The sequence below is a fragment of the Nannospalax galili genome, unplaced genomic scaffold (assembly GCF_000622305.1).
Source record: "Nannospalax galili isolate Female #2095 unplaced genomic scaffold, S.galili_v1.0 scaffold49, whole genome shotgun sequence".
Lineage (NCBI taxonomy): Eukaryota > Metazoa > Chordata > Mammalia > Rodentia > Spalacidae > Nannospalax > Nannospalax galili.
In genome coordinates this window covers 1567195-1591124 of record NW_008359444.1, presented here as the reverse complement: position 1 = coordinate 1591124, position 23930 = coordinate 1567195, and the positions used below count along the sequence as shown (strand labels likewise).

The 23930-nt window shown below is 48.1% G+C and overlaps 3 protein-coding genes and 1 pseudogene across 6 annotated transcripts in view; 2 read left to right on the top strand and 2 right to left on the bottom strand.

The window, feature by feature from the left end:
- Positions 1–282: 282 nt before the first annotated feature.
- Positions 283–2531, top strand: LOC115068487 (homeobox protein MSX-3-like). Its single transcript, XM_029558701.1, has 3 exons — positions 283–616; positions 1197–1514; positions 2134–2531. Exons 1-3 carry the CDS (start codon positions 283–285, stop codon positions 2529–2531), a joined length of 1050 nt encoding a protein of 349 aa, XP_029414561.1.
- Positions 2532–10329: 7798 nt separating this feature from the next.
- On the bottom strand, positions 10330–11183 carry LOC103725856 (annotated as a pseudogene).
- Positions 11184–16340: 5157 nt separating this feature from the next.
- Znf511 (zinc finger protein 511) lies at positions 16341–19970 on the bottom strand. 2 transcript variants are annotated; one of them, XM_008823169.3, is made up of 6 exons: positions 19793–19970; positions 19514–19587; positions 18989–19190; positions 18771–18895; positions 17469–17588; positions 16341–16726 (listed from the first exon to the last, which is right to left on the bottom strand). In XM_008823169.3, exons 1-6 carry the CDS (start codon positions 19943–19945, stop codon positions 16648–16650), a joined length of 753 nt encoding a protein of 250 aa, XP_008821391.1. In that variant the 5' UTR covers positions 19946–19970; the 3' UTR covers positions 16341–16647. The 2 variants fall into 2 exon arrangements, with proteins under 2 accessions (XP_008821391.1, XP_008821392.1); XM_008823170.3 differs by having other exon boundaries at positions 18989–19230; positions 19793–19934.
- Tubgcp2 (tubulin gamma complex associated protein 2) overlaps positions 19932–23930 on the top strand; it is a 31228-nt gene continuing 27229 nt past the window's right edge. For all 3 annotated transcript variants that reach the window (XM_008823172.3, XM_008823171.3, XM_029558699.1), the window contains exons 1-2: positions 19932–20069; positions 22147–22326. In XM_008823172.3, the coding sequence (XP_008821394.1) occupies positions 22177–22326 (150 nt within the window). In that variant the 5' untranslated portion in view covers positions 19932–20069; positions 22147–22176. The remainder of the gene's footprint in view (positions 20070–22146; positions 22327–23930) is intronic.

Sequence of the window (23930 nt, the reverse complement as noted above, 5' to 3'; positions counted from 1 at the left end):
GTCCTCCCTTTCTGAGCCGGCAAAGTGGTTTCTCCCAGTCAGTGTCCTCTGGTTCTTTCTGGAGCATTCGGGAGGTTCCCACCGGATTTGTCCGAGTCCCGGTTATGACTGCTGTCACCGAAGACCCTCTCTGGAGACTTTCCGAGGGTCTGTGAGGGCAACCCCTCCGGGCAAACACCAAGTACCAGAGGATGCCGGTGCACACCGGACCGAGCAGAGGAAGAACTTCACATTTTGACCAGCCCGAGGCCCCTTGCATCTTGAGCCTGGCATCTAAGGCTTATGAGAGGTCTGCCTCACCACCTTCTAGTGGCCTCTGCCCACCGACTGGTGACGCGTCCCTCTAGCAGCTTCCTGGCCAAAGCTGGGATGCACATGCAGCCCTCGAGGCTGTCACTGGCTGAAAAGATGCTTGGCGCTCCAGGGGCCCAAAGAGAGACCTCGGGCAAAAACAAGGAATCGGAAGCAGAGTCTGGGCATGAGGTGAATCATGTGCGAACCCCAGGATACAGGGAAAACACCATGACTGGAAACAGGACCGTGCCAGGGGTACTGGGCCCAAGGCCTTGGACGCAACAAGAAAAGCAGCGGGTCAGTCCCACCACACGTCACCGCGGTATGCGTTGGCGCATAGCTTCCCTCTGTCCGGAGCCCTGCCGGTCGCTGTCGACATAGGGTCAAGAACTGAAGCCAAGGCGAGTATGGTGGCGCACCGCCTTTAATCCCAGCACGGAGGCAGAGGCAGGCGGATCTCTGTGAGTTCCAGATCAGCCTGGTTTATATAACGAGTTCCAGGCCAACTGGGGCTACAGGGAGACCCTGTCTGGGAAAAAAAGAAAGAAAGAAAAGAAAAAAAAAAAAGAACCGAAGCCTAGATCGCAACCGCGGCGTCCGCGAGCGCTAGCCGTCGGTTCCTCGTCTTGGGAGGCTGAAGCCAACTCTACCCTTGCTCGGGAAGCCCCTCAGCCCTCCCTGCAGGATCGCTTTCTCAGACAACAGCGAGTTCCGAAAGCCGGGAATGGGTGCGACAATCCGAGGTCCCGGGCACTTAGTTCCCAGGCAGCAGCTCCGCCCCTACGCCCCTCCCTGAGCGGCCCGCCTCCGAAGGCTGTGAATCCAACCCGCACCGAGGCCCGCACATCGGCGGCCACGATCATTGGGCAGCGGCTCATGAAAGCGGCGCCACCTTTTTATAGGGTGCGAAGGGGCGGGGAAGCCGCCGAGCTCTGGGTCGTGGCACTACTCGCCGCTGCCGCGTCCTGCGCCCCCGCGGGCCGGCCCAGCTCTCGCTAGCCCATGCTTGGCCCCTGCGACTCTAGACATGAACGCTGTCGGGCTCGGAGCGAACAGCGGGGGCGAAGCGGGGCGGGGTCCTCTACCCTTCAGTGTCGAGTCGCTGCTGGAGGCTGAGCGCCGATCGGGCTCGGAGCCCGGGGAGCCGGGGGAGGAGAGGCCACCCGGCGTCGCCAAGTCCGGAGTCTGGCTCCCGCCCATCCCGCACGCGTGTCCCCCACGTAAGTGCCTCGCGTTTCCAGGCCCCGAAAGGCGCCGGCGCAGCCAAGGCTCGGAAGTCCAGGGTGGGAAGGGCGATGTCGCTCATAACTTAGTAATTAGCCTCAAACGGACACAGCCTGAGCGCAAAGATAGTCCACCTGAGCCCAACATCGCACACAGGCTCAGCAGGCACGTCCACGTCCCTCCCTTGGGCGAGGTCGGCAGCCTGGAGCTCCCAGTGCCTCGCTGCTTCGGACTGCTCACACCCGAGCACTCTTTGTCCACCTCGCGCGGACCGCGACAGCTAACTATTCTGCGTGGAGTCCTCGCCTCTGTGCTCGTCCTCAGGAGCTGCAGCGGCCTCCCGCCCCAGCTTCACGCTTTTTCGTAGTGGCCAGTCCCAGATCTCCCCTTGAGTGCAAGGCCACCGGTTTGGAGAGCAGGGCCTGAGTTCGGGGCATCCCCCCCCCATCACACCACTTTCCCCGGCCCTTGCTTCGCTTATCCGCGTGGTTTTCGCGAGTTAGTTGCGCAGGCGGGCACGGAGTAGCAACCCGCCTTGCAGGGATGGGGCGGTGTCGGGATAGGCGGTCGCCGCCGGCGTTCGAGCTCCAGGACTGTGCTTCTCTTTCCTTCCAGGTGCCGCCAGTCCTCCATCCTGCACCCTCCGAAAACACAAGAACAACCGCAAGCCTCGGACGCCCTTCACTACCGCGCAGTTACTGGCACTGGAGCGCAAGTTTCACCAGAAGCAGTACTTGTCCATTGCGGAGCGCGCGGAGTTCTCCAGCAGCCTGAGTCTTACCGAGACGCAGGTCAAAATCTGGTTTCAGAACCGCCGGGCCAAGGCCAAGCGACTGCAAGAGGCTGAGCTGGAGAAGCTGAAACTGGCGGCCAAGCCACTGCTGCCGGCATTCACCCTGCCCTTCCCTCTGGGCGCCCAGTTCCATACCTCCGCAGCCGCGTTCGGCAGCGCAGCAGTTCCTGGAATCCTCGCGGGGCCAGTCAGCGCTTATGGCATGTACTACCTGTCTTAGACCGTGGGCCAGAACGCGGCCCTCCTGGGCACATGCTTGCGCCACAGCTGCACCCGCGACACGCTGCCCTGTGCGACGCTACTGCCCTTGGTGGCCTCTGGATTTCAATGTCGCTTTTTATTTTAGTTTCTTGTTTTCTGCTGTTCATGTGATGTTATATTTGATGCCTTGGAACCTATTTGTGGGTATCTTACAAACGTTTTAAACTTCCCTAAAATCACGTTCACACCAAACTGTTCTCTGAAAGGTGGTGAACACAGTTTCATATAGTGCCCTCCAAACAGACCAGAATAGATCTTTCCACTTCCTGCAAAGCAGCCGATAAAGTACTCTGGGGTGTGTTCTTTGGATCTCACCCTGCACTGACGCCAAGGATTTAAGAGAGACTATTTTGAACTGGGATAAGAAACAAATTCCAGAACAAAGAAATTAAAATTAAAACGAGATACTAGGACTGCTAGAAACTTAGGGAGTTACTGTCACTCTAGTGTTAACATTGTGACCAAACGGAAACTTTTACACTTATTTTAGGGATTCTCCCCACAGACCCCATTTTTTGGAAGTATATACTATTCAAGAAACCTGAGGCAAAACGCTGCATCCATAGGCGAGTGGGGGAGATGATGGACCACAGGCACCAGGCGCCAAAGGGAGGGAGGCCTGACAGTGGCAGACTGAGTTTAGGAAAGAGCCTGATGAGGAGACCAGCTGGGTCAGACTGTGACTGGCTGAAGGCAGGGAGCAGCAGGGAAGGTGGTGGGACCGACTGCGGCGACCTAGCCTTCGTGCCTGCCAGCAGGTGCCCAACCAATAAAGTAACTGAGGGTTGAGGGCCTAGCTGTGGGTATAGTAGGGCTGGGACTAGCGTTGTCCCAAAGGACTTGATTTGGAAGCCAGAGGCCCCTGGTTAGCCCCCTTGGAAAGACGGTGAGCTTGTTTAGGAATCTGGAGCCCTGCATTTATTCAAGGGGGAAAAATGGGTGACCTGAATTGTTCTGTCTGGCTGACCCTGTAAGATCCCAGCAGGGCAGAAACCCTTCAGGGTGCTTGTCCATGGCATGGAAAAAACAAAAAACAGAAACAAAAACAAGAGCACTGCCACTCTTTGCTCTAAGCTTCTGCCACAACCTTGAGGCTTAAGTCTGGGATGTGCTGGGAGCTCACAAACAGGTCCCCTGGGGTCACAGCCTGGGCACCAAGGAAAAGCCTCTCCTCTCATTTGCTGTCTTAGAGCTGGAGAGGAAGAACTGAACTGTAAGGGGTGTTGATTGTGTGCTCAGGAGGACCAGGAATTCCACATGATGACCCTGGGTTGGGATTCTCTTGCTGGGCGGAGGGGGAAAGAGAAGGCCATGCTCAGCAGGCCAGGCCAGGACAACTGCTCCAGGAAAATAGGCTGTTTTGTGGACTTCACTGGGTCCTTCTGCTCTAAATAAAACACAAGAGTTGATACTGCATGATATTGTTTATTGATACCCTTTGACAGTCCCCCACCCTGTGTCTCTGGGAAGATGGAAAGGTGGTGGGTTTTTTAAGTGAAATGGCTTAGTTTTGGGGGTTTCAACTGCAGAGAGTAACAGATAGCAGGAAGGGAGGACAACTGTCTCTCTCAGGTGCTTGTACTGGGCCCCCAGTGTGGACTGTTTAAACTCAAACCAAATTCTAGTCATCACTCTTAAGGGGACAGATCCTCTCTTGGTGTGTAAATACTGAAATACAAAGGACCTGGGGAAAAAGCTCTGGGGCTTCACCCAGCAAGTCTGCTGCTTACAGACCCTAGCTGACCTGAAACTCCTTTATAGCCTAGGTTGGCCTCAAACTCAAAGCACTCCTCCTTCCTTAGCTTCCTGAGTCCTAGGATTACAGACATGAGCCACCATGCCCAGCCAAGCTGCTACCTTTTATGTACCATCAATTCTGTTCTCAAATATGAGGTATGAGAAGGGTCTTAGACAAGCTATGACCAAGTTTCATGACTTAGTTATGGTAGTTTTCGGGGAGGGAGTGGGGACAAGGTCTCTGTATTTCTCATGTTGGCCTCACAATCCTGCTTCTGCCTTCTGAGTAGCTGGAGTTGCAAGCCCCTACAACTATGTTCATTGTGATTTTTGAGATCCTGAAACCATAAGAAAATGGGACTCTAGTAAATATTCCAGGAGAGCAGGGTATGTGTCTCCCTACCACATCTTGCTGGATCTATTATCTGTGTGGTGCACACTGACCAAGAGAATGTGATTGACCCTATGGGTCCCTAGAGTAGGATGGCACGGGCCACCTAGGGGTGAGCAGAAACTGCTGGTCAACTGAGTAGTCAGCTTGCTAATTTGTTTCTCTGACCCCAAATATCTACCCTGGGACATTTTCATCAGCTCCTTCCACTGAACCAATCTAGTAATGCACCTGGTTCCCAAGGCTCTCCAGGATGGGTGTGGCTCTGGAGGCCCAGGAGATGAGATGTTCCCACAGCTTCATGTCACACCAGCAGGTACCCTTGTTGCTACCCAGCAGTTTTGTTTTAGGATGGGGCTGAGGCACACTTGTCAAGACAGAGACTTTTCTGGAGAGAGCTACCTGTTGGCCTTCTCATGGGACTCAGATCCCTGCAGGTCCCAGTCGGGCCCTAGAGCTATGCATATCACTGGCTGCATCCTGAATTCAAACAGTATGTTTCCAAGTTGGAGGTCTTCAAGGGGTGGAGATAGCCCAGAACCAGGTGTGAAAGGATTCCCTTATTGTGACCTTGCAGGTATGCTGGGCTTCTTCCATCAACATTTTATGGATGGACCTCTTGACCCCCAGAGTCCTGGCTCCACATAGGTGCTCTTTTAGCTGCCAATTGCAGACCACTTCTGGTGGAGTTTGAGACCTGCTCTGCCCTTAGGAACTTATGGTTGCCAGGGAGGCCACTAGACTAGGTGACCTGAAAGCTGTTCAAAGTGGACCAGGCTTCTTTGGGGATGCAGAGCTGCATGGTTCAGGCACAAGAAGTAGGTAAGTAATGAAATGATGTTAACTGCAAGTGACCTCTGGCGGAGTCAAAGTACAAAGGCCTGGACTGTGACTTACCCACCAAGCTTCAGTGCCTCATCTATCATATTAGAGAGACCTAATGGATAGGGTCTAGATGACTAGAAACCTGTATGAGCTCTGGAAAACAGACATAAAGGTCCTTAAGGTCAGAATCACCTCCTGTGAGGGAGGCAAGGCTCAAGCACCCAGTACCCACTGGCTTCCAGACAGCTGGGATTGGCCTAGCAGGGCCCCAATTCTGGCACAGGGTTAGTTCTCAGAGCTCCTGCTGGCCACCCATACCAGCTTTGCTCCCTCTGAGTCTATGGGTAACTACTCTAAGGCCTCCAATATAGGGACTCCAAGGTGTGGTTGCTGTGCTATGGACCACTCAGAGGGTAAGACCCAGTCTGTCCTGCTGGTGTATCTGGGAAGGGAATCTTCAAATTTGATCAGCAGATCCTGGATACTGTTAAGAGATCTGGAGGGCAGGGCCTCCTCCTGGATATTTCTGCACAGGTGACACACTTCTTGAGCTGGTGTAGCCACTGCCCCTGCCAGAACAGGCAATTTTCAGAATGCTTCCTCTCGATAGGTGGTAAAGGTGAGAGGGTAAGCGCTTGAGGACAATGCTATCTCTTCCTTGCTCAGGTATGGTAAGCACACTTCAGTTAAGTTACACAAGTCAAGTACCCAGAAAGGGCACCTGTCTCCTGTCTTCTTTGTGGGTCCAATCTCCCCCAGCTCCCAACATGATGGTGCCCTTGGTAAGCCTTTGAGTGTGTATGCCACATTGCTTTCCTGGAACATTATAAATAATGTTATGTAGTTGGGACTAGAGTTCAGTAGTCTCATTTTCACTGAAAAACTATTATCTAAATAAACACAAGGTTTGCTGTTTCTGATTGTCATATTCCATTCCATATTGGCTTTGATTATGCTAGTAGGAAAAATCATGCATTAAGTTAAACAGAGATGGCCGGTGATAGAGGGAGGCTAAGTTTCAGAGAAGGAAAGTTCTTCGTGGCTATGAAATGTGCACTGTTAAAAAAAAACTAAACCACACAACCAGAATGTCCCCTAAACATTTAAGGGATGTTATTTTTTAAACTTTATGAGAAGAGCCATGGGCTCATCTCTATTCTGAACACACTTGTTTTGTATATGGATCATAAGGCTGCCCTGGAAGGTGGCTCTGTGTTCCAAGACACATTCTCACTTTGTTAGCAAACCTTGGGACAGAGTTGGGTTTTGTTGTTGTTGTTGTTGTTGTTGTTGTTGTTGTTTTGTTTTGTTTTGTTTTAGTGGAAGCTATACTCAGCAACGTGCTCCAACTCCTGTTTTGCTGGGCTGCTGAAGCCTTGTATATGAATACTGGAGTGTCACTGGTCCATTCTTGGCTTTTATTTTTTAATATTTTATTTTTTTATATGTATGAGTATATTGCCTGCATGTATCTAAGTGCACCTCTATCATGCAATGCCTGCTGAGGTCAGAAGAGAGCATCAGATCCCCTGGAACTGAAGTTACAAATAATTGTCAGCCACCATATGGGTGCTGGGAACCAAACCCAGGTTCTCTGCAAGAGCAGCCAGTGCTCTTAACCACTGAGCCACCTCTCCAGCCCCCGCTCTTGATTTTTAACAGAGACGCTTGTAATGTGAGGTATTGTCAGTGGGTTTTCAGCCACTTTTTCAAAGTTATTAAGGATCTTTTCTGGAACTGGTTACCAAGAAGTTTTATCATGAATGAATGTGGGGTTTTACCAAATTTTGTTTTGTTTTCTATATACATTGAGATAATTAAATGACTTTCCTCTTTAATCTGCAGAGTAGGAAATTATAGCAACAGATTTTCCTTTGTTAAGTCAATTGTGAGTTTCTCGAATAAATCCAATTTCAGGATTAGGGTAAGAATAAAAATAAAAAAGATGAACAGTTTTAAAAAACTGTTTCAAACTTGCATACAAGAAAAAATAGTGGCAATAAAAGCCAGCAGAAATTGGTGGAAACAAGTATAACAACGTTGGTGAAAGAGGAGGCCCAGCCTGGGGCTGTGCAGAAAGAGTGGGCAACAGGTCGAGTTCTGAAGCAACCTGCCCAGTGGAAAGGTTATGGAGCTTGCCAGTAAGGTGGGCTCTTTGGGCTGTGCAGGTTCAGTTTACAATGAGCACTAGCCAGATTCTTAATGCCGACAAGAGTACCTGGTGACATTTGCTCTACCTGGGACACTTGGAGGACGGGGGTCATCCCTCCAGGCAGGGATAGTAGCTGCTCCCTGCTGGAGTCTATGAACTTAAGTCACAGGAAGTACTGTGATGATAGAGTAGTGTGTTTCACTTGCCCTTTCTGTGCAGCCCGGTGAAAAGGTTTGCTTATACATGAGCCTCTCAACTGTCCATCCATTCATGTGTTCAAGGAAAGTCTAGGAATATAATGATCTTCCTTGTCCCAGAGTCTGGCTCCTATTGCTGGGCCCACTTCCCTACTTTTCTCTTTATAAGCACCTAAGAGAGAGTCTTACCGGCACACACACATTCACGCACATATGATATGGGATTAGGTATGGAGGGAGAGAGACAGAGAGAGACAGAGACAGAGACAGAGAGATAAAGTGGGTTATATACTTCCACACCCCTACCTCTCAGTCTCAGCAGTTACCAGTTCAAAGTCCCAAAAGCCCCATATGGTTCTTTCCATGGGGTTACTCTGGCACATATCCTAGAAGTCATATGTTTTCCTCCATAAATGCTTCAGCATGTGTTTTCAAAAATTGCTTAAAAAGCAAGACCTAGGACCAGGCATGGTGGCATACACCTTTAATCCCAGCACTCAGGAGGCAGAGGCGGACCGGTCTCTGTGAGTTCAAGGCCAGCCTGGTCTACATAGTAAGTTCCAGGCCAGTTGGGACAATAGGGAGACCCTGTCTCAAAAAGACCAAAAAAAAAAAAAAAAAAAAAAAGGCAGGACCTAGGTACAATCCTCACATGATATATGAGGTATATGAGGCTGTCCTCCATGTTAGTAGACAGTAGCAGCACTTGTGTTTCCAGACACTCATGACTGTTCAGCTTGTTTTGTTCTTCCCCTCTATTCAGCCCTAAGCCACAAAAACCCAACATTCTACCTGTATTGATTTTGGTGCTCAGGACATTCCCTAGAAATTGAATCATACAGCAAGGCGTGTGTGTGTGTGTGTGTGTGTGTGTGTGTGTGTCTGTGTGTGTGTCTGTGTGTGTGTCTGTGTGTGTCTGTGTGTGTCTGTGTGTCTGTGCCTGTGTTCATTCACTTAGTTCTTTTTTTTTTCTTTCTTTCTTTTTTTTTTTTTCTGAGACGGTCTCCCTGTAGCCCCAGCTGTCCTGGAACTCACTATGTAGACCAGGCTGGCCTCGAACTCACAAAGATCCACCTGCCTCTATCTCCCAAGTGCTGGGATTAAAGGTGTATGCCACCACACCTGGCCTCACTTAGTTCTTTTTTTAAAAAAAAACATTTTTATTTAATTATTTTGTATATGTATAATGGTATGTATGTGGAAGTCAGAGGACAATTTGCTGGAGTCAGTTCTCTCCTTTGACCATGTAGGCTCTGGGAATCAAACTCAGGTTTTCAGTCTTGGTGGCAAGTGCCTTTACCCCCTGAACTATTTTGTCAACCACATTTATTTAGTTTTCAATGTTCATCTGTGTGGCAGCATGATTAAGTGCTTCATGTGTGTGTCTTTGAGACAGGGTCTCCCTGTAGTCCCAACTAGCCTGGAACTTGCTATGTAGATTAGGCTTTGAACTAACAGAGCTCTGTCTGCCTCTGCCTCCTGGGTGCTGGGATTGAAGGTGTGTGCCACCAGGCCCAGTTTATATATATATATATAAAGACAGTGGAGATATGTTTTTATTGATCTACTTTTAGTTTATGTATGAGTGCTTTGCCTGTATGTGTGTAAGTGTACCACATACCCTGCAATGCCCACAGATGCCAGAAGAGAGCATTGAATCCCCTGGAACTGAAATTTCGGCCACTGTTTGCTACCATGTGGGTACTGGGAATCAAACCTGTCCTCTGCAAGAGCAGCCACTACTCTTAATCACTTCCCCATCTCTCCAGCTTCTGATGAATTCTTTTTAGGACTGAAAAATATTCCATTATATGAAAATAACCCATTTGTGTCTCCACTTGACAACTGATGAATATTTGAGTTGCATCTATCTTATGCCTATCGAGATTCTACAGCTATGAACATTCACATACAAGTTTTTGTGTGAATGTGTGTTCATTTCTCTGGAGGTATGTACCTAGGAGAAGAGCTTCTGGGTCAAATAGTGACTGTGTGTAAGGTACTTCAACATTGTTTCTATGATCACTGGCTGAGTCACACTTGTTCAAAATTGTCAGCCTTGTCAGCACTTGTAACTATCTGACTTTTTAATTCTAGCCAACCAGTGGGTGTGAAGTCTCATTGAGATTTTAATTTGTACTCCCTTGTGATAAATGAGGTTGAACATCTTTTCATGCGCTTATTGACCATTTATCTTCTTCAGAAAGACATCTAGTTAAATTTTTTGTTTTTGTTTATTTTGTTTTATGTTTGTTTGTGTTTTCTGGTTCACATCTCTTTAATAAGATTAAAAGGCTCCTGTGTATGTCTTGGAGGTGAGTAAAGCTAGCACAGTTCCTAGGTCCTGCCCCTCTCAGTTCCCACCCTCTCAGGCAGATTCTAGGAGGGTAGGGAGAGGCCCAAATAGAGAACTGGAGTTGGGACCAGGCCTGTTCCTGGTGGGCAAGTAACCCAGTCATCCTCCTAAAACTACTCGTGGAATGTCCCTGTAACTGGAAGCCAGGTCCTGGGAGAGACCTGGGACGTGGGCTCTGGGGGTAGTGTACAAGGGGAATGGTCCTCCAGATTTGGTTGGGTGGCACTGGCTCTCATCTTGACTGGCTTCACCTTCAGTGGAGTTAGGATAAGAACAGAGCTCAATATCTCAGTCACCAGTCAGGCTGTGATAGCAGCAGGAGGGAGGGGTGTGGACTGGACTCAACCCTGCCCTGGGTTCACCCTCCTGATGAAGGGGGCACTCTAATGGAAGGAAACACCTTCCACATTTGTCCCCTCACAGTAGGCAGGGCAGGAGAAGCAGCAGGTACATTCACTGGAAGCAGTGAGGGGGTGACCAGGGGCCATAGGGTAAGGAGGCAGCAGTGTGCCTGGGAGGTGAACCTCGTCCTCATGGACTGAAGATTTGAAGGTTCTCAGGAGGTGGAGATCAAGCAATAGGGACAGGGCCAACCCCATGGCATGCCCCATGGTAAGCCAACAAGTTGATCTCATGGTGTAGCTGCTATGGTTGTAGCTGCAGTTTAGCTCTTCAGTGGTAGAAAGTGCAACCGCAGCTCAAAGACAGCACAGCAGCCAGAACCACAAGAGCGCATAGTAGTAGGTGCAGCAGCGGGTCTCCCCACAGCAGTGACCACTCTCACAGAGGTAGGGCTGGTTGTTCACTCCAAGGCACAGCTCTGGAAGATGCTGCCCTGAACTGCCCTCAGGCCTCTTTGCTGCCCTGCCCGCTGCTGGCCTGAGTCATGCCTCTACGTACAGCTCCCTGAAGACCACAGCCTCCTCCCCTGCTATCTCTGCCACCTCTGCCATGGTCCCAGCCCAGCTCATCTTCACTGCTGCCACTATCACTCTTCCAGGAGTGTGATGGCTAATCCTGGGTGTCAACTTGATTGGATCTGAGATTAACTGAAATGAAAGAGATCTTCTTGATTGGATCATCTAAAGCCAGAAGACACACCCTAAAAGTGGGCGTTACCTTCTGATGGCAGCCGGTATAAAAGACCAAGGCAGAAGAGCCCACCAGGCTTCTTGCTGCTTGCCTTCTCTCTCGCTGGTGAGTTCATCTTGCTGCTGTAGACTGAAGACTACCTGATCTTTTGGAATTTATCAGATCTTCAGCGCCAGATTGGGACTACTGAGACATCCAGCCTTGTGGACTGAGCGACTACGGATTCTCAGCCTCTCCAGTGTGGTGCAGCCATTGTTGGACAACTCAGACTCTATCCTGTGAGCTAAGATGATAAATCCCTATACATATTCATTCTACCGGTTCTGTTTCTTTAGAGAACCCTAACTAATACAAGGAGCTTCCACTCTGAATCTTGTTTTTTGTTTTTTGACACACGAACTCCCTGTGATCCCTGCTAGCCTGAAACTCGCTATGTAGGCCTGGCTGGCCTTGATCTCACAGAGATCTGCCTGCCTCAGTTTCCTAAGTGCTAAGAATACAGATGTAACCCATCACTCTACATTCTTTTTTATGTGACTGTCCAGTTCTCACAACGCCATTTGCTGAACAGATTTTCTACTTGATTGGATGGTCAGATGATGATATATGTGTGGTTTATTTTTGGACTCTGCACTCTGTTCTATTGATTTGCATATCCATCTTGTGTCAGCACCATGCTGTCTTGGTTACCATGGCTTTGAAGTAAATTTCAGTAGGAAGTGACTGGTCCTACCTAGCGCTCTCTGCCTGTGGTTCTTCTCTTTCCAGGGGTCTCTTGCAGTTCTACATGGATTTTAAAATGTTTGTCAAGCTTCTTTCTCTTTTTTGGTGAGGATGGGGGTGGATGGGGGTGAAGAGGTGGGGGGAGTGGGCTGAGACAGGGTCTCCCTGTTGTTTCAGCTCACCTGGAACTTGGTATGTAGACCAGGCTGGGGTTGATCTCATAGAGATCTGCCAGCCTTCTTAATGTTGGGATTAATAGTGTGTACCACCATGCCTGGCAAGGCAATTTTCTCTTGTTCTCTTGTGTTTTCTCTTTTTGTGTGTGGGGGGGTCTTTTTAGAGACAGGGTCTCCCTGGAGCCCCAGCTGGCCTGGAACTTGCTATGCAGACCAAACTGGCCTTGAACTCACAGAGATCCTCCTTCCTCTGCCTCCTGGATGCTAGGATTAAAGGTCTGCACCACCAAGCCCAGCTTGTGGGTTTTATTATTTATATTTATTTATCTATTTTTGTATTTTTGTTGCTAATGAGAAGTCTATATATCACTTATAGATTAGATGTCTATTTTCAGAGAAGCTTGTGGGATTTGGTTTTTCTCTTCTTTTTACTGTTTTTCTTTTTTTCTTTTTGGCCTTTTTGAGACAGGGTCTCCCTGTAGCCCCAGCTGGCCTGGAACTTACTATGTAGACCAGGCTGGCCTTGAACTTACAGAGATCCGCCTGCCTCTGCCTCCCAAGTGCTGGGATTAAAGGCGTGCTTTTTTGTTTTTGTTTTCATTTTCTTATTTCTATTTGCATGAGAGTATTGCCCGCATGTAGGTAAGTGCACCCATGTCATGCAATGCCCACGGAAGTCAGAAGAGGCTGTCAGATCCCCTGGGACTGGAGTTACAGACAGTTGTTAGGTGCCATGTGGGTGCTGGGATTCGAACCCGCGTCTTCTGCAAGAACAACCAGTGTTCTTAACTGCTGAGCCATCTCTCCAGCCCTACTGTTTTTCTTTTTAAAAAATATTTTATTTATAGCCAGGCGTGGTGGCACACGCCTTTAATCTCAGCACTTGGGAGGCAGAAGCAGGTGAATCTTTGTGAGTTCTAGGCCAGCCTGGTCTTCGTAGTGAGTTCCAGGACAGCTGGGGCTACAGGGAGACCCTGTCTCAAAAAGACAAAATAAATAAATAAATAAAAATAAAAACAAATATTTTATTTATTTTTATTTTACCTGTAAGAGTGACTTGCTTGCATGTATATAAGTGTGCTCATACCATGCAATGCCTACAGAGGTGAGAAGAAGGCATTGGATCCCCTGAAACTAGAGTTACAGCCAGTTGTTAGCTGCCATGTGGGGTGCTGGGAATTGAACCTGGATTCTCTGCAAGAGCAGCCAGTGCTCTTAACTGCTGAGCCATTTCTCCAGCACCCTTCTTTTCTTTTTAAAAGTATGAAAAAAATTTTCATAATTTTTAGTGTATGTTCATTGTTCAAAATACTGTGGAACAGAGAAATGGCTCAGTGGTTAAGAGCACATTCTGCTCTTCCATAGGACCTGAATTCAGTTCTCAACAACCACAATGGGCAATTCACAACCACCTGAAACTTCATGGAAGGATCCTTCCTCCAGGAAGATCCATACCTCTGGCTTCCTTGGGCACCTGCACTCATATGCACACACACACACACACACACACACACACACACACACACACACCACACCACACACAATCGACATTTTAAAAATCTTTAACAATGGTTTTCATTACATTTCATATATACAAAATGTATTTTATCTACCTCCATTACCCTGTCTTGCTCCCCCCTTCCCATAGGTCCCCTTTTCCCAAATAGTCCCCCTATATGTAAATCCCGGGGAGTGAAATGGAGGGCTTATGCTAGTTTTTGAGTCACCGCCATACTGATTTCTGTAGTAAAATAACTTACATTCCCACCAACAGTGTTAAAGATTCCTTTTCTTCACATCCTCTCCAGACTTTGCTGTTATTAATTTTTCAATATTTACTTTTTTAAGTATGTGTATGTGTGTTTCTGTGCAAGGGTATGTGCACATGAGAGCAGATGCCCTCAGAGGTTAGAAGAGGGCACTGAATCCCCTGAACTAGAGTTATAAGTAGTTGTGAGCTGCCTGATGTGTGTGTTGGGAGCCAAACTCAGATCCTTTGTCAGATCAGAATGCACTCTTAGTCACCGAGTCATTTCTCCAGCTTTTTTTTTTCGGTCTTTTTGAGACAGGGCCTCCCTGTAGCCCCAGCTGGCCTGGAACTCACTATGTAGACCAGGCTGGCCTTGAACTCACAGAGGTCCACCTGCCTCTGCCTCCCAAGTGCTGGGATTAAAGGTGTGTGCCACCACGCCCGGCATTTCTCCAGCTTTGTCATTTATTTTCTTGATTGTGATTCTCATAAGTCAGATGGAATCTCAGTGCAATTTGGGTTTGCATTTCTTTGATAAGAATGTTGAACACTTTTTTGTATATTTGCTGACCATTTTTCTAGTAACTGTTCAATTTATTTGTCCAATTATTGATTATTTATTCTTTTGGTGTTTAATATTTTTTTTCTATACTGTATATTAATACCTATTAGATAGCTGTCAAAGATTTTTCTTCCATTCTATAGACTGTCTCTTGGCCTTGCTAATTGTTTTCTTGGCAATGCAGCTTTTAAACTTTATGTAATCTCATTTGTCAGTTTTTGAATTATTTCCTGAGCTATTGGAGTCCTTTTCAGAAAAATTCTTGCCTGTGCTTATATCTTGAAGTGTTTTCCCCTAGCAGTTCAGTTTCAGGTGTTACATTAAGGTCTTTGATCCAGTTTGAATTGATTTTTGTGGAAGTGAGAGTCAGGGATTGTTTCATTCTACCTGTGAAATCAACTTTCCCAAGCACCATATGTGTTAAGCCTATCTTTTCTCCAATGTGCTTTTGACACCTTTGTCAAAGATTAGGTGGCTGTGGCTGCATGGGGTTGTTCCTATCCCCTCTATTTTCTTCTATTGGTCTGTGTCTGCTTTCATGTCTTTACCATACTGTTTTGTTATTACTATGGTTTGTCATATAACGTGTATATACGGCAATTACCTTTAGCATTATTCTTTTGTGCTTCCATATGAAGTTTTAAATTACATTTTCTCTTTCTGCGAAAAATGCCATTCCTCCCCACACTCTTCTTAAAGCTGGGATTTACTCTGCAGCCCAGGCTGGCCTTCAACTCCTGGCAATGTTCCTGCCTCAGCCTTCTCATGTTATGATTATAGAGGAGAGCTGCTTTTTTACTTTGCTCACTTCTTTGACTTGCATCAACCAATCTGTCAAGCTCACTTATTCTTTCCTCTGTCACTTCAGCTCTCCTTGTGAGTCCTTTGGTGAGTTTATTTTATTGTAAATGTATGAGTATGTATGTAAGTGCACCTTTTCATGCAATGCCTGCAGAGGTCAGAAGAGAACATCAGATTCCCTGGAACTGGAGTTTCAGATGGTTGTTAGCTCCCATGTGGGTGCTGGGACTCAAACCTGGGTCCTCTGTAAGAGGTTAGTGCTCTTAACCACCGAGCCATCTCTACAGCCCCACTTTTGTTAGTTTTTAAATTTTCAAGGTCTCTGAGATATCACGCTCCTTTCCCCCTTAGTTCTGTGAACATGTGTATTATGGCTGTGAGTCTTTCCCGGCAGCCCTAGCATTCTCACCTCACAGGCAGCTTCTATTGCCTTTGCTTTCAGGATGTGGTTTGTACATTGTTTCTTCTCAGACCTAGTTTCTGTTGTGTTGTAAATTTAACATTAGTAAAATATTGCAGCAACTCTGGGGCTTGTTATTGATGTTTGTGGCTGGATGGGTCATTTTGGTGGATGGCTCCCCTGTGCCTGGTCTCCCAAGGCCTAGTGTCCCAAGGAGGATAGGTTTTGTTGGTCATTGTTCTCTTGGGATAGTTCTACTTTCAGTAAGACCTGCACTCCTGTGAGCTCCCACATTTGCTCCACTCTCCCTGCAGCATGTCTCCAACACTCCTTCCAGGCTTTCCTCCTGTACCCTTCCAGATGCCAAGTCCCAGTGGGGTTTATTGGCTGGGTGGAGCACAAGGACAGCAAGGATGTCTCTAAAAGCATGAGGATCCTAGACTCACTTGTGGCTATGCTGGACCTCTCATTCACAGCCCCTATGGGATGATGCTGAGACTCTTCATGAATCTCCCTGAAAACTTCATATTGAAAGCAGAATATTCACAGCTCACTATCATCCCCTTTTCTGTCTGGTTCACAAACACAAAAAGGAGACTAGAGACCATCAGTGAAAAATATTTATTTCATATATTTAAAAATGACATTCTTAAGAGTAGAAACATCCCAACAAACATCATTCTTAACCTCCTGCTGAAGCAGGAAGGTTATCTCCCTATCTCACTCCTGCAGTGTGTCCTGGCTATTTCTGGAATGTGCAGGTCCCTGATGTTTCTGATAACAAGCACTGGCTGCTTCATGAAAACAAGGAGGTGGCAAGGGTCTGGCCCAGGGCAGTTATCCAGGAGCAAGAGAAAGTCCCTGGTACCCCTTCCCAACCCCCAGTCTGCCTGGCTTTCCTCACCAGGGTCCATCAGTGGTGTTTATTTTTTTTCTTACTGCTTTTAAACCCTCTGGTTGCACCCTGGCCAAAACAGACAGTAGAAGGTATTCTGGAACAGAAAAAAAGGTCGTATCAAACAATGGTATTATCTTTGACAACATATAACCCAATTTATAATAGCAGGCTTGTCTGTGTTCCCTTCATATTCATATTCTGGAATGTTCTCCTTTTGCTCTGTGGAATATTCAGGAAATAGAGACTGCTCTCTTGGGCCCTACCAGTCTCAGACTTGCTTCCTGTGGGATATCATCCTGGTATTACTGCCCACTTGCTCAGAAGAACATAACCAGCAAGGCCAGCTCCTGCTGAGGTCTCTGTGGCACTGGTTTCCTGTTATCCCTGCCACTGAAACCTAATCACCACTGGCATGCAGGGTACACAAAGACCAAGGTCCAGGCAGCTGTGGGAAGGTGGCTGCTGGAAGACAACTGAGGGACACACATATCCATTTTCCTGCCAGTTTGGATTCTCTGGCCATTTTTTTCCCAAAATATTATTTGAAGTTAACTTTAGCAGAGTCAGAGAAAGACAGTCGGCCAGGCAAAAACAGCAGAAGGGCCTTCTTACCCAGTAGAGATGACAGTGAAGGAAGTAATGTTTGCATGACTTTGGATACTGTTTCAGGGGCCAAAGCGTGTATGGAGGGGACAGGACAGGGGGACACACACATGACACAACATTCAGGCTATCAACATCAGTAACACTGATACTCTTTCCCAATACCACCCTCTCTTAGAGCCCAGGATCATAGCACATACTGAGAATGATTTCAGGAAGATGGGCACACTGACCTGTGGTTATAGGTCCGTGTGCAGGGAGGCAGGGCAGTGGGTTCAGAGCAGACTTCCATGGCAGCCCCATCATCCTGTAGGGCTCTGGCTAACAGGTCTGCTGCAACTGGCATGGCTGGGCTGCAGAAGACAGAGTACTGAACAGTGCCTCTATTTGGCTCCCCCAAGACTAAACTTTCAAGGAAGATACTTTTTCCTGAAAAGATGTTTTCTTACTGTTTTGGCATAACCTAATGTTACAGTGAAATTTTCAAGCTTCTAGAAGAATACTATGGCATGGTTGTGTGTTTACAGCTAGGCCTAATATTTTATAAATTTAGTATAATGATTCTACCATGTATACATGTGCATGTCCTCTGTGGAGGTCAGAGGAGGGTGTCAGATCCCCCGGAACTGGAGTTAAGGGCAGTTGTTAGCCCCCAGGAGGGTGCTGGAAATCAAACCCGGGTCCTCTGCATGATCAGTCAGTGCTCTTAACTGCTGAGCCATCTCTCCAGCCCTGCTTTTTAAGTCAGAGTCTCACTATGTAGCCCTGGCTGGCCTGGAACTTACTTATGTAGACCAGGCTGGCCTTAAACTCACAGAGATCTTCCTGCCTGTTTCCCTAGTGCTAGTATTAAAGGCATGTACAACCATGTCTAGCACCCACTAGCTTCTGAAAATAGTATTTTCAAAATATTGATTTTTATTTCTTAATTTATGTATATGTGTGTATCTGCCACAAGTGTACTGGTGCCCATGGAGGCCAGAAGACACTGGATCCCTTGGCGCTGGAGTTACAAGCAGTTGTGAGCCATCCAACCAGTCTGATGTGGGTACTAGAAATGGACTCTACTAGTGAGTTGCATCCCCAGCCTCAAGTGTATTTTCAGGAGATTTACTATCTGTAGAGTACAGATTCTTGTCCCCAATACCAGTGAGCCAATCCAGTACTGTAGGATTTTTCTCTGTGAGATGAGCCCTTGGATGGAAAGAACCACTGAAGACTTAGTTTGTTTTACACAGCAAAGTGTGCTGTTTGAGGAAAATGAGACTCCAATCCACACAATTTTTATTTAGTGTATGTATGTACAGGTGCAGGTATGTGCACATGCATATGGGCTCGGCTCAGCTCAACATGAACACCCACCTGCATCCTTCCTGTCTCCTTTCACAGGCAAACCACTCTGTGTATAACCTGAGGGTTCTAACTTGCTGTCCTCAGAGTTCCAGCTACCTATGCATAAATACTAAGTCAGGTTTTGACTAGTGTCTGTTCCCAGACCTAAGTACCAGGCAGTCACAACTGGGTCCCACACATACCCTCTGCTTGTCTTGGGCTTATCAAACCGGAAATCTGCAGGGTACAGATGGAACCTCACCATGTGATCCTTCCGGTCTTGGCTGGTCTTGAACTTCTCTAGGCAGCCTTCGACCAAACACTGGTACTACAAAGGACAAGGTGTCACTTCCACTCAGCCCTAACCCAGCCAGAATTCCTACTCCCACTGCTGATGTGTCCAGAGTAGGCCAGCACCCACCATGTCCTGCCTCTGGGCCAGGATCTGGAACAGGGAGTCATGCCATTCCAGGATGTGGATGTCTAACAAGTGCCCAGAGGGAAAGGCACGGCTGCAGAGGGAGCAGGTGTTCGCATGCAGCATGTGGTAGTGATGCTGGTAGTCTTCTAGGGCAGCAAACACTTGGCAACAGCCAGCCACCTGACAGGTGAACTCCGGAACCCTGGGAAAGGAGGCGTCTCTTGAAAGGCCGCACACATTCCCTGATGGCAGGAACTCATGTCAGACTTCCTGCCCCGATTCCTGTTGGGAAGCCTGAAACAGTTCCAGAGCTTCCCTTGCCACCTCAAGCCCTACCAAAAGGCCAGGGAAGGAGGAGCCAGCTAAGCCAAGAATGAGGTCAGACAGGATAATGCTAGGAGGCTATCACTGAGGAAGTCATGGGGTGGAGGGTGGTTAGAGTCCTAGGATGCAGGCAGCTGGGAGGGAGGAGCCAGAGGCAGCGCCAGCAGCCAAAGGCAAAGGCCGCGAGGCCAAGCTGCTCACATGGACTTCTCCGGAGCCTCGGACACCTGAGTAAGCACGTCTTGCAGGTAGAGGTGCCGCTGCACATCCCCATCCTAGAGGAGACACACGCCGTTGGTGGAGCGGGGCCTCGCAACCCCGCCCCACAGCTTGGGCCACGTCCAGCACCCCCCCCACCCTTCCCCATTGTCCCCGCCCACTCCATCAGCCCTCCCTACAGGCCCCGCCCACAGCGGGCCGTCCTGCCCTAGGGCCTGCCTGATCGGGCTCCGGAGACCCTCTGCCGCTGTTCTCACGCACCTCGAAGAACTCGTGATCCCGCGGGAAGCGCACCGGGCGCGGCACGAACCGGAAGGGCGCCGCCCCAGCCGTGGGGTCCCGCTCTACCGGCAGCGGCTCAGCCGCCCCGGGCGCCCCGGCTAGGCGGGCGCATAGCGCGGGGGGAAACAGCATCACTAGGCGCTACCTCAGCCCATGGGCCACCGTCCGCGGGGCGGGGTCGGACGTGACGTCTTGAACTTCCTGTGGCGACCCGGCGGGGCGGGGCAAGGAGCGCGGCGGGACTCGGAGTGCGTCGGTGAGTCTGGGTGGTGGTCGGAACGGGCGGGATGCGGGGGCCGGCGCGGGGTCGGGGTGCGGGAACAGCGACCCGGGACGCAATCCTGGTGGGCCTGCGGGCTGCAGAGAGGCCGGTCCTTTTAGGCATCTGCCCCCGACGGCCGCCCGGGCTCCTTTGGCCCCGGCTCGCCTGTCTCCTTCACCTCCTGCAGCTGTTCAGGGTTGACGCAGGAGAGGCAGATGTGGGAAGAAACCCTAACCTAAAGAAAAGGACGATGGAGATGTGTATGTGGTACCTTAGGGGCTTTAACGCCCCTCCCCAGTACTTCACCCCAGAGCAGGGCCTACCAGTAGGAATGTAATCAAGGAAGAAAGGGCACTGTTTCTTTAACTGACACAGATACTTGTCATTGTGTCCTGGAAATGAAGGTTTGTGGCCATATCTCTAACTGGCTACTTTTGGGTCTGTGACAAACTTCATCCCTCATGACCTTCTGTCTCAAAAAGCATATGGGGGCCTAGAGAGATGGCTCAGCGTTAAGAGCACTGGCTGCTCTTGGAGAGGACCTGGCTTCGGTTCCCAGCACCCACATTGCGGCAAATAACCCTCCATAACTCCAGTTCCAGGGGTTCTGAGGTCCTTTTCTGACTACCAGGAGCATTGCATGATGCCGGTGCACCTGCATACATGCAGACAAAACACTCATGCACATAAAAATAATTTTTAAAAAAAATTTTTAAGTATTTGGGCTGTTGATATTGTGCCAGTTGTAAAACAATTGTTTTTGGTTTTGTTTTTGTTTTTTTCCTAGGCCGGTTTGTAAAACTAGCCAGGAGCCTCCAAAGTCCCCTTTTCACTTCCCTCTTTTAATCACTTCACTAGGGACATCAAATATAGTTTTGTTTGATTTTGGTTTTGAAATAGGATCTTGCCATATAGCCCAGGCTAGCTTTGACTTGTGAATCTCCTGCCTCAGCTTTTCAAATTATGGGATTACAGGTGTGTCCTCCCCTTCTGACTCAGATATAGTTTTGATTTCAGCTATTTGTGGCCAATGGCTAGATACTAGTACTGCTGGTCCTGGGACATACTGAGCTGTATAGTAAAGCTGTACAGGTAGCTCCAGTGGCATGGGGAATGTATGGAACTCTAAGTACCTTTGCATCCAGCTATACCTGAGCCAGAAAAGGAAACATCCCAGGTTTTAGAGTACAAAAAGAATGTCAGACAGAGGTATGGATGGAAATGTCACCTAACAGTTCAAGGCTTAAGAACTGGGTATGGCCTCTGAGGATAGGGACAGTAGCCTAGGCCTGTGCAAACTCCCTCAAAGGGCAGAGTTGGCATGTCTCTCCAGCCAGGGCCAGAAAACTTTGTCCAGCAGCTGAAGGGAATAGCAGAGCTACCCCCAGCTGGTCCAGGGTCACATGGGTATGGGCTGGACCAGAAGTGAGAACTAGACCTGGAGGGTCTATTCCAGTGGCTCATCTAGTGCAGCTGGGTCCCTAAGTGGTAGTGTGGGCTGGAGACCAACTGGAAGCTCTCTATCACTGAGGAGCAAGAGATGGGTGAATGCAGTGAAGATGGTTGACCTTAGCAGCACTCTGAAGGAGCAGACTGCCAGGGAAGGGAAGAGGCTTGTGGCTGACGTAGCCTGGGCAGTGATGTGTTTTATTGAAGGCTTGAAAACGTCCTTAACTCCAGTTCCAGGGGAATCTGAAGCCCTCTTCTGACCTCCATGGCAATGCATGACATGGGTGCACTCACATACATGCAGGCAATGCACTCATACACATAAAATAAAAATAAAATGTTTAAAAAAAAGAATTCAAGTTTTAATTTTTTATTTTTATTTTATGTGTATGAGTGTTATGCCTGCATGTGTGTAAGTACATTCGTGTTGTGCAGTGCCTGAGGAGGACAGAAGAGGGCATCAGATCCCTTGGAACAGGAGATACAGATGGATGTTAGCCACTATGTAGATGCTGGAATTTGAACCCAGGTCTTCTGTAAGAACAGCCAGTGCTCTTAACCACTGAGCCTTCTCTCCAGCCCTAGGTTTTAATTTTATAAGCAGCTTCCCTCTTCTCTTTAGGACATTGTTATGGTGTGTCTTAGCTAAGCCATGAGTGAATTTCGGATTCACCATGATGTCAATGAGCTGCTCAGCCTGCTGCGTGTCCATGGTGGGGATGGGGCTGAGGTCTACATCGACCTGCTGCAGAAGAACCGGACACCGTATGTTACAACTACTGTCTCTGCCCACAGTGCCAAAGTAGGTGCCTGTCCCTATCAGGGTAGGGCCATGGGGATGGGAGCCTATCCTGGTAGCCATAGGAGGACTAATGATGAGGCCTACAGCACCTGATAGATGCTTCCCATGGGCATGACATTCTCTGTGCTTTGCTATTCTGGTTCCTGACAGCAGCTCCTGGTATTTCGTCCATTGTATAGATGAGTCAGTGGATGTTCAGAGAGAGAGAGAGAGTGGCCTTAAACTCTGATGTATGCATTCTCTTCTATCTATCCCTGAGAAGGAAACATAGATATACAGAAATTACTGATTGGGAAAAGACAGAGTCTCACTGTATAGCCCCAGTTGGCTTGGAACTTGCAGTGTAAACCAGGCTAACCTCAAATTGACAGAGATCTGTCTGCTTCTGCTTCCCAAGGGCTAGAAAGACTTGCACCACCATTCCTGGCTCAAGTATTCTTTCTCTATTAAAGAATTCATAATTAAAAATTACATATCTTCAATAAAATACCTCTGAACTTGAAATCACTTCCCAAAATATACATTGTAGGGGCTGGAGAGATGACTCAGTGGTTCAGAGCACTTGTTGCTCTTACAGAGGACCAGGTCTGATTCCCAGCACCCACATAATGGCTCAACTTTGTAACTCCAGTTCCAGGGGATCTGACCTCATTGGGCACTGGCCTCATTGGGCACTGCACGTACCTGGTGTAAATACATACAGGCAAAAACACTCATACACATAAAATAAAAGTAAATAAATCTTTCAAAAGAAAAAATTTAATTATTTTATTATTTTTATTTTATGTGTATGAGTATATTGCCTGCATGTATGTGAGTGCACCCATGTCATGCGATTCCATGGAGGTCAGAGAGGGCTTTGGATGCCCTTGGAACTGGAGTTAAGGATGGTTCGCAGCTGCCATGTGGGTGCTGGGAATCAAACCTGGGTCCTCTGCAAGAGCAGTCAGTGCTCTTAACTGTTGAGCCATCTCTCCAGCCCCTCAAAAAAAATTTTTTAAGGACACACATTGTGAAGCTTCACTTATTTAAAACTTTTTTTTTTTTTTTTAATTTTATGTGTATGTGTGTATTGCCTGCATGTAGGTAAGTGCACCCATGTCGTGCAATGCCCTCGAGGTCAGAAGAGGCTAGCAGATCCCCTGGGCCTGGAGTTATGGACAGTTGTTAGCTGCCATGTGGGTGCTGGGATTCGAACCAGGGTCTTCTGCAAGAACAACCAGTGTTCTTAACTGCTGAGTCATCTCTCCAACCCCACTTCACTTATTTAAACAGCATTAACAATGGCACCAGAAAAGTCAGGCAGATTGACTGGAGTAGGGCTCAGGAAGGACACACTCATTTAGTTTGTTGTCAGAGCATTATAAATTGCTGAGTGAAAGGAAACCCCAAGCCAGCACAGAGAATATGTTCCAGAGGGAATGTTCAAGGTGTTAAAGGAATGTATGAACTTGTAGGAGAATTATAAATGCTCCTAGGCCTCAGAAGCTTAAAATGAGAGCGGAAGGGTGGGTGGGTTTGATGGACAGTTGACAGTTTCTCTGTGTATTTCAGATAACAGTTATTTAGCTCACCTAATTTAAGTGTTTGGGGTTTTGTGTTTA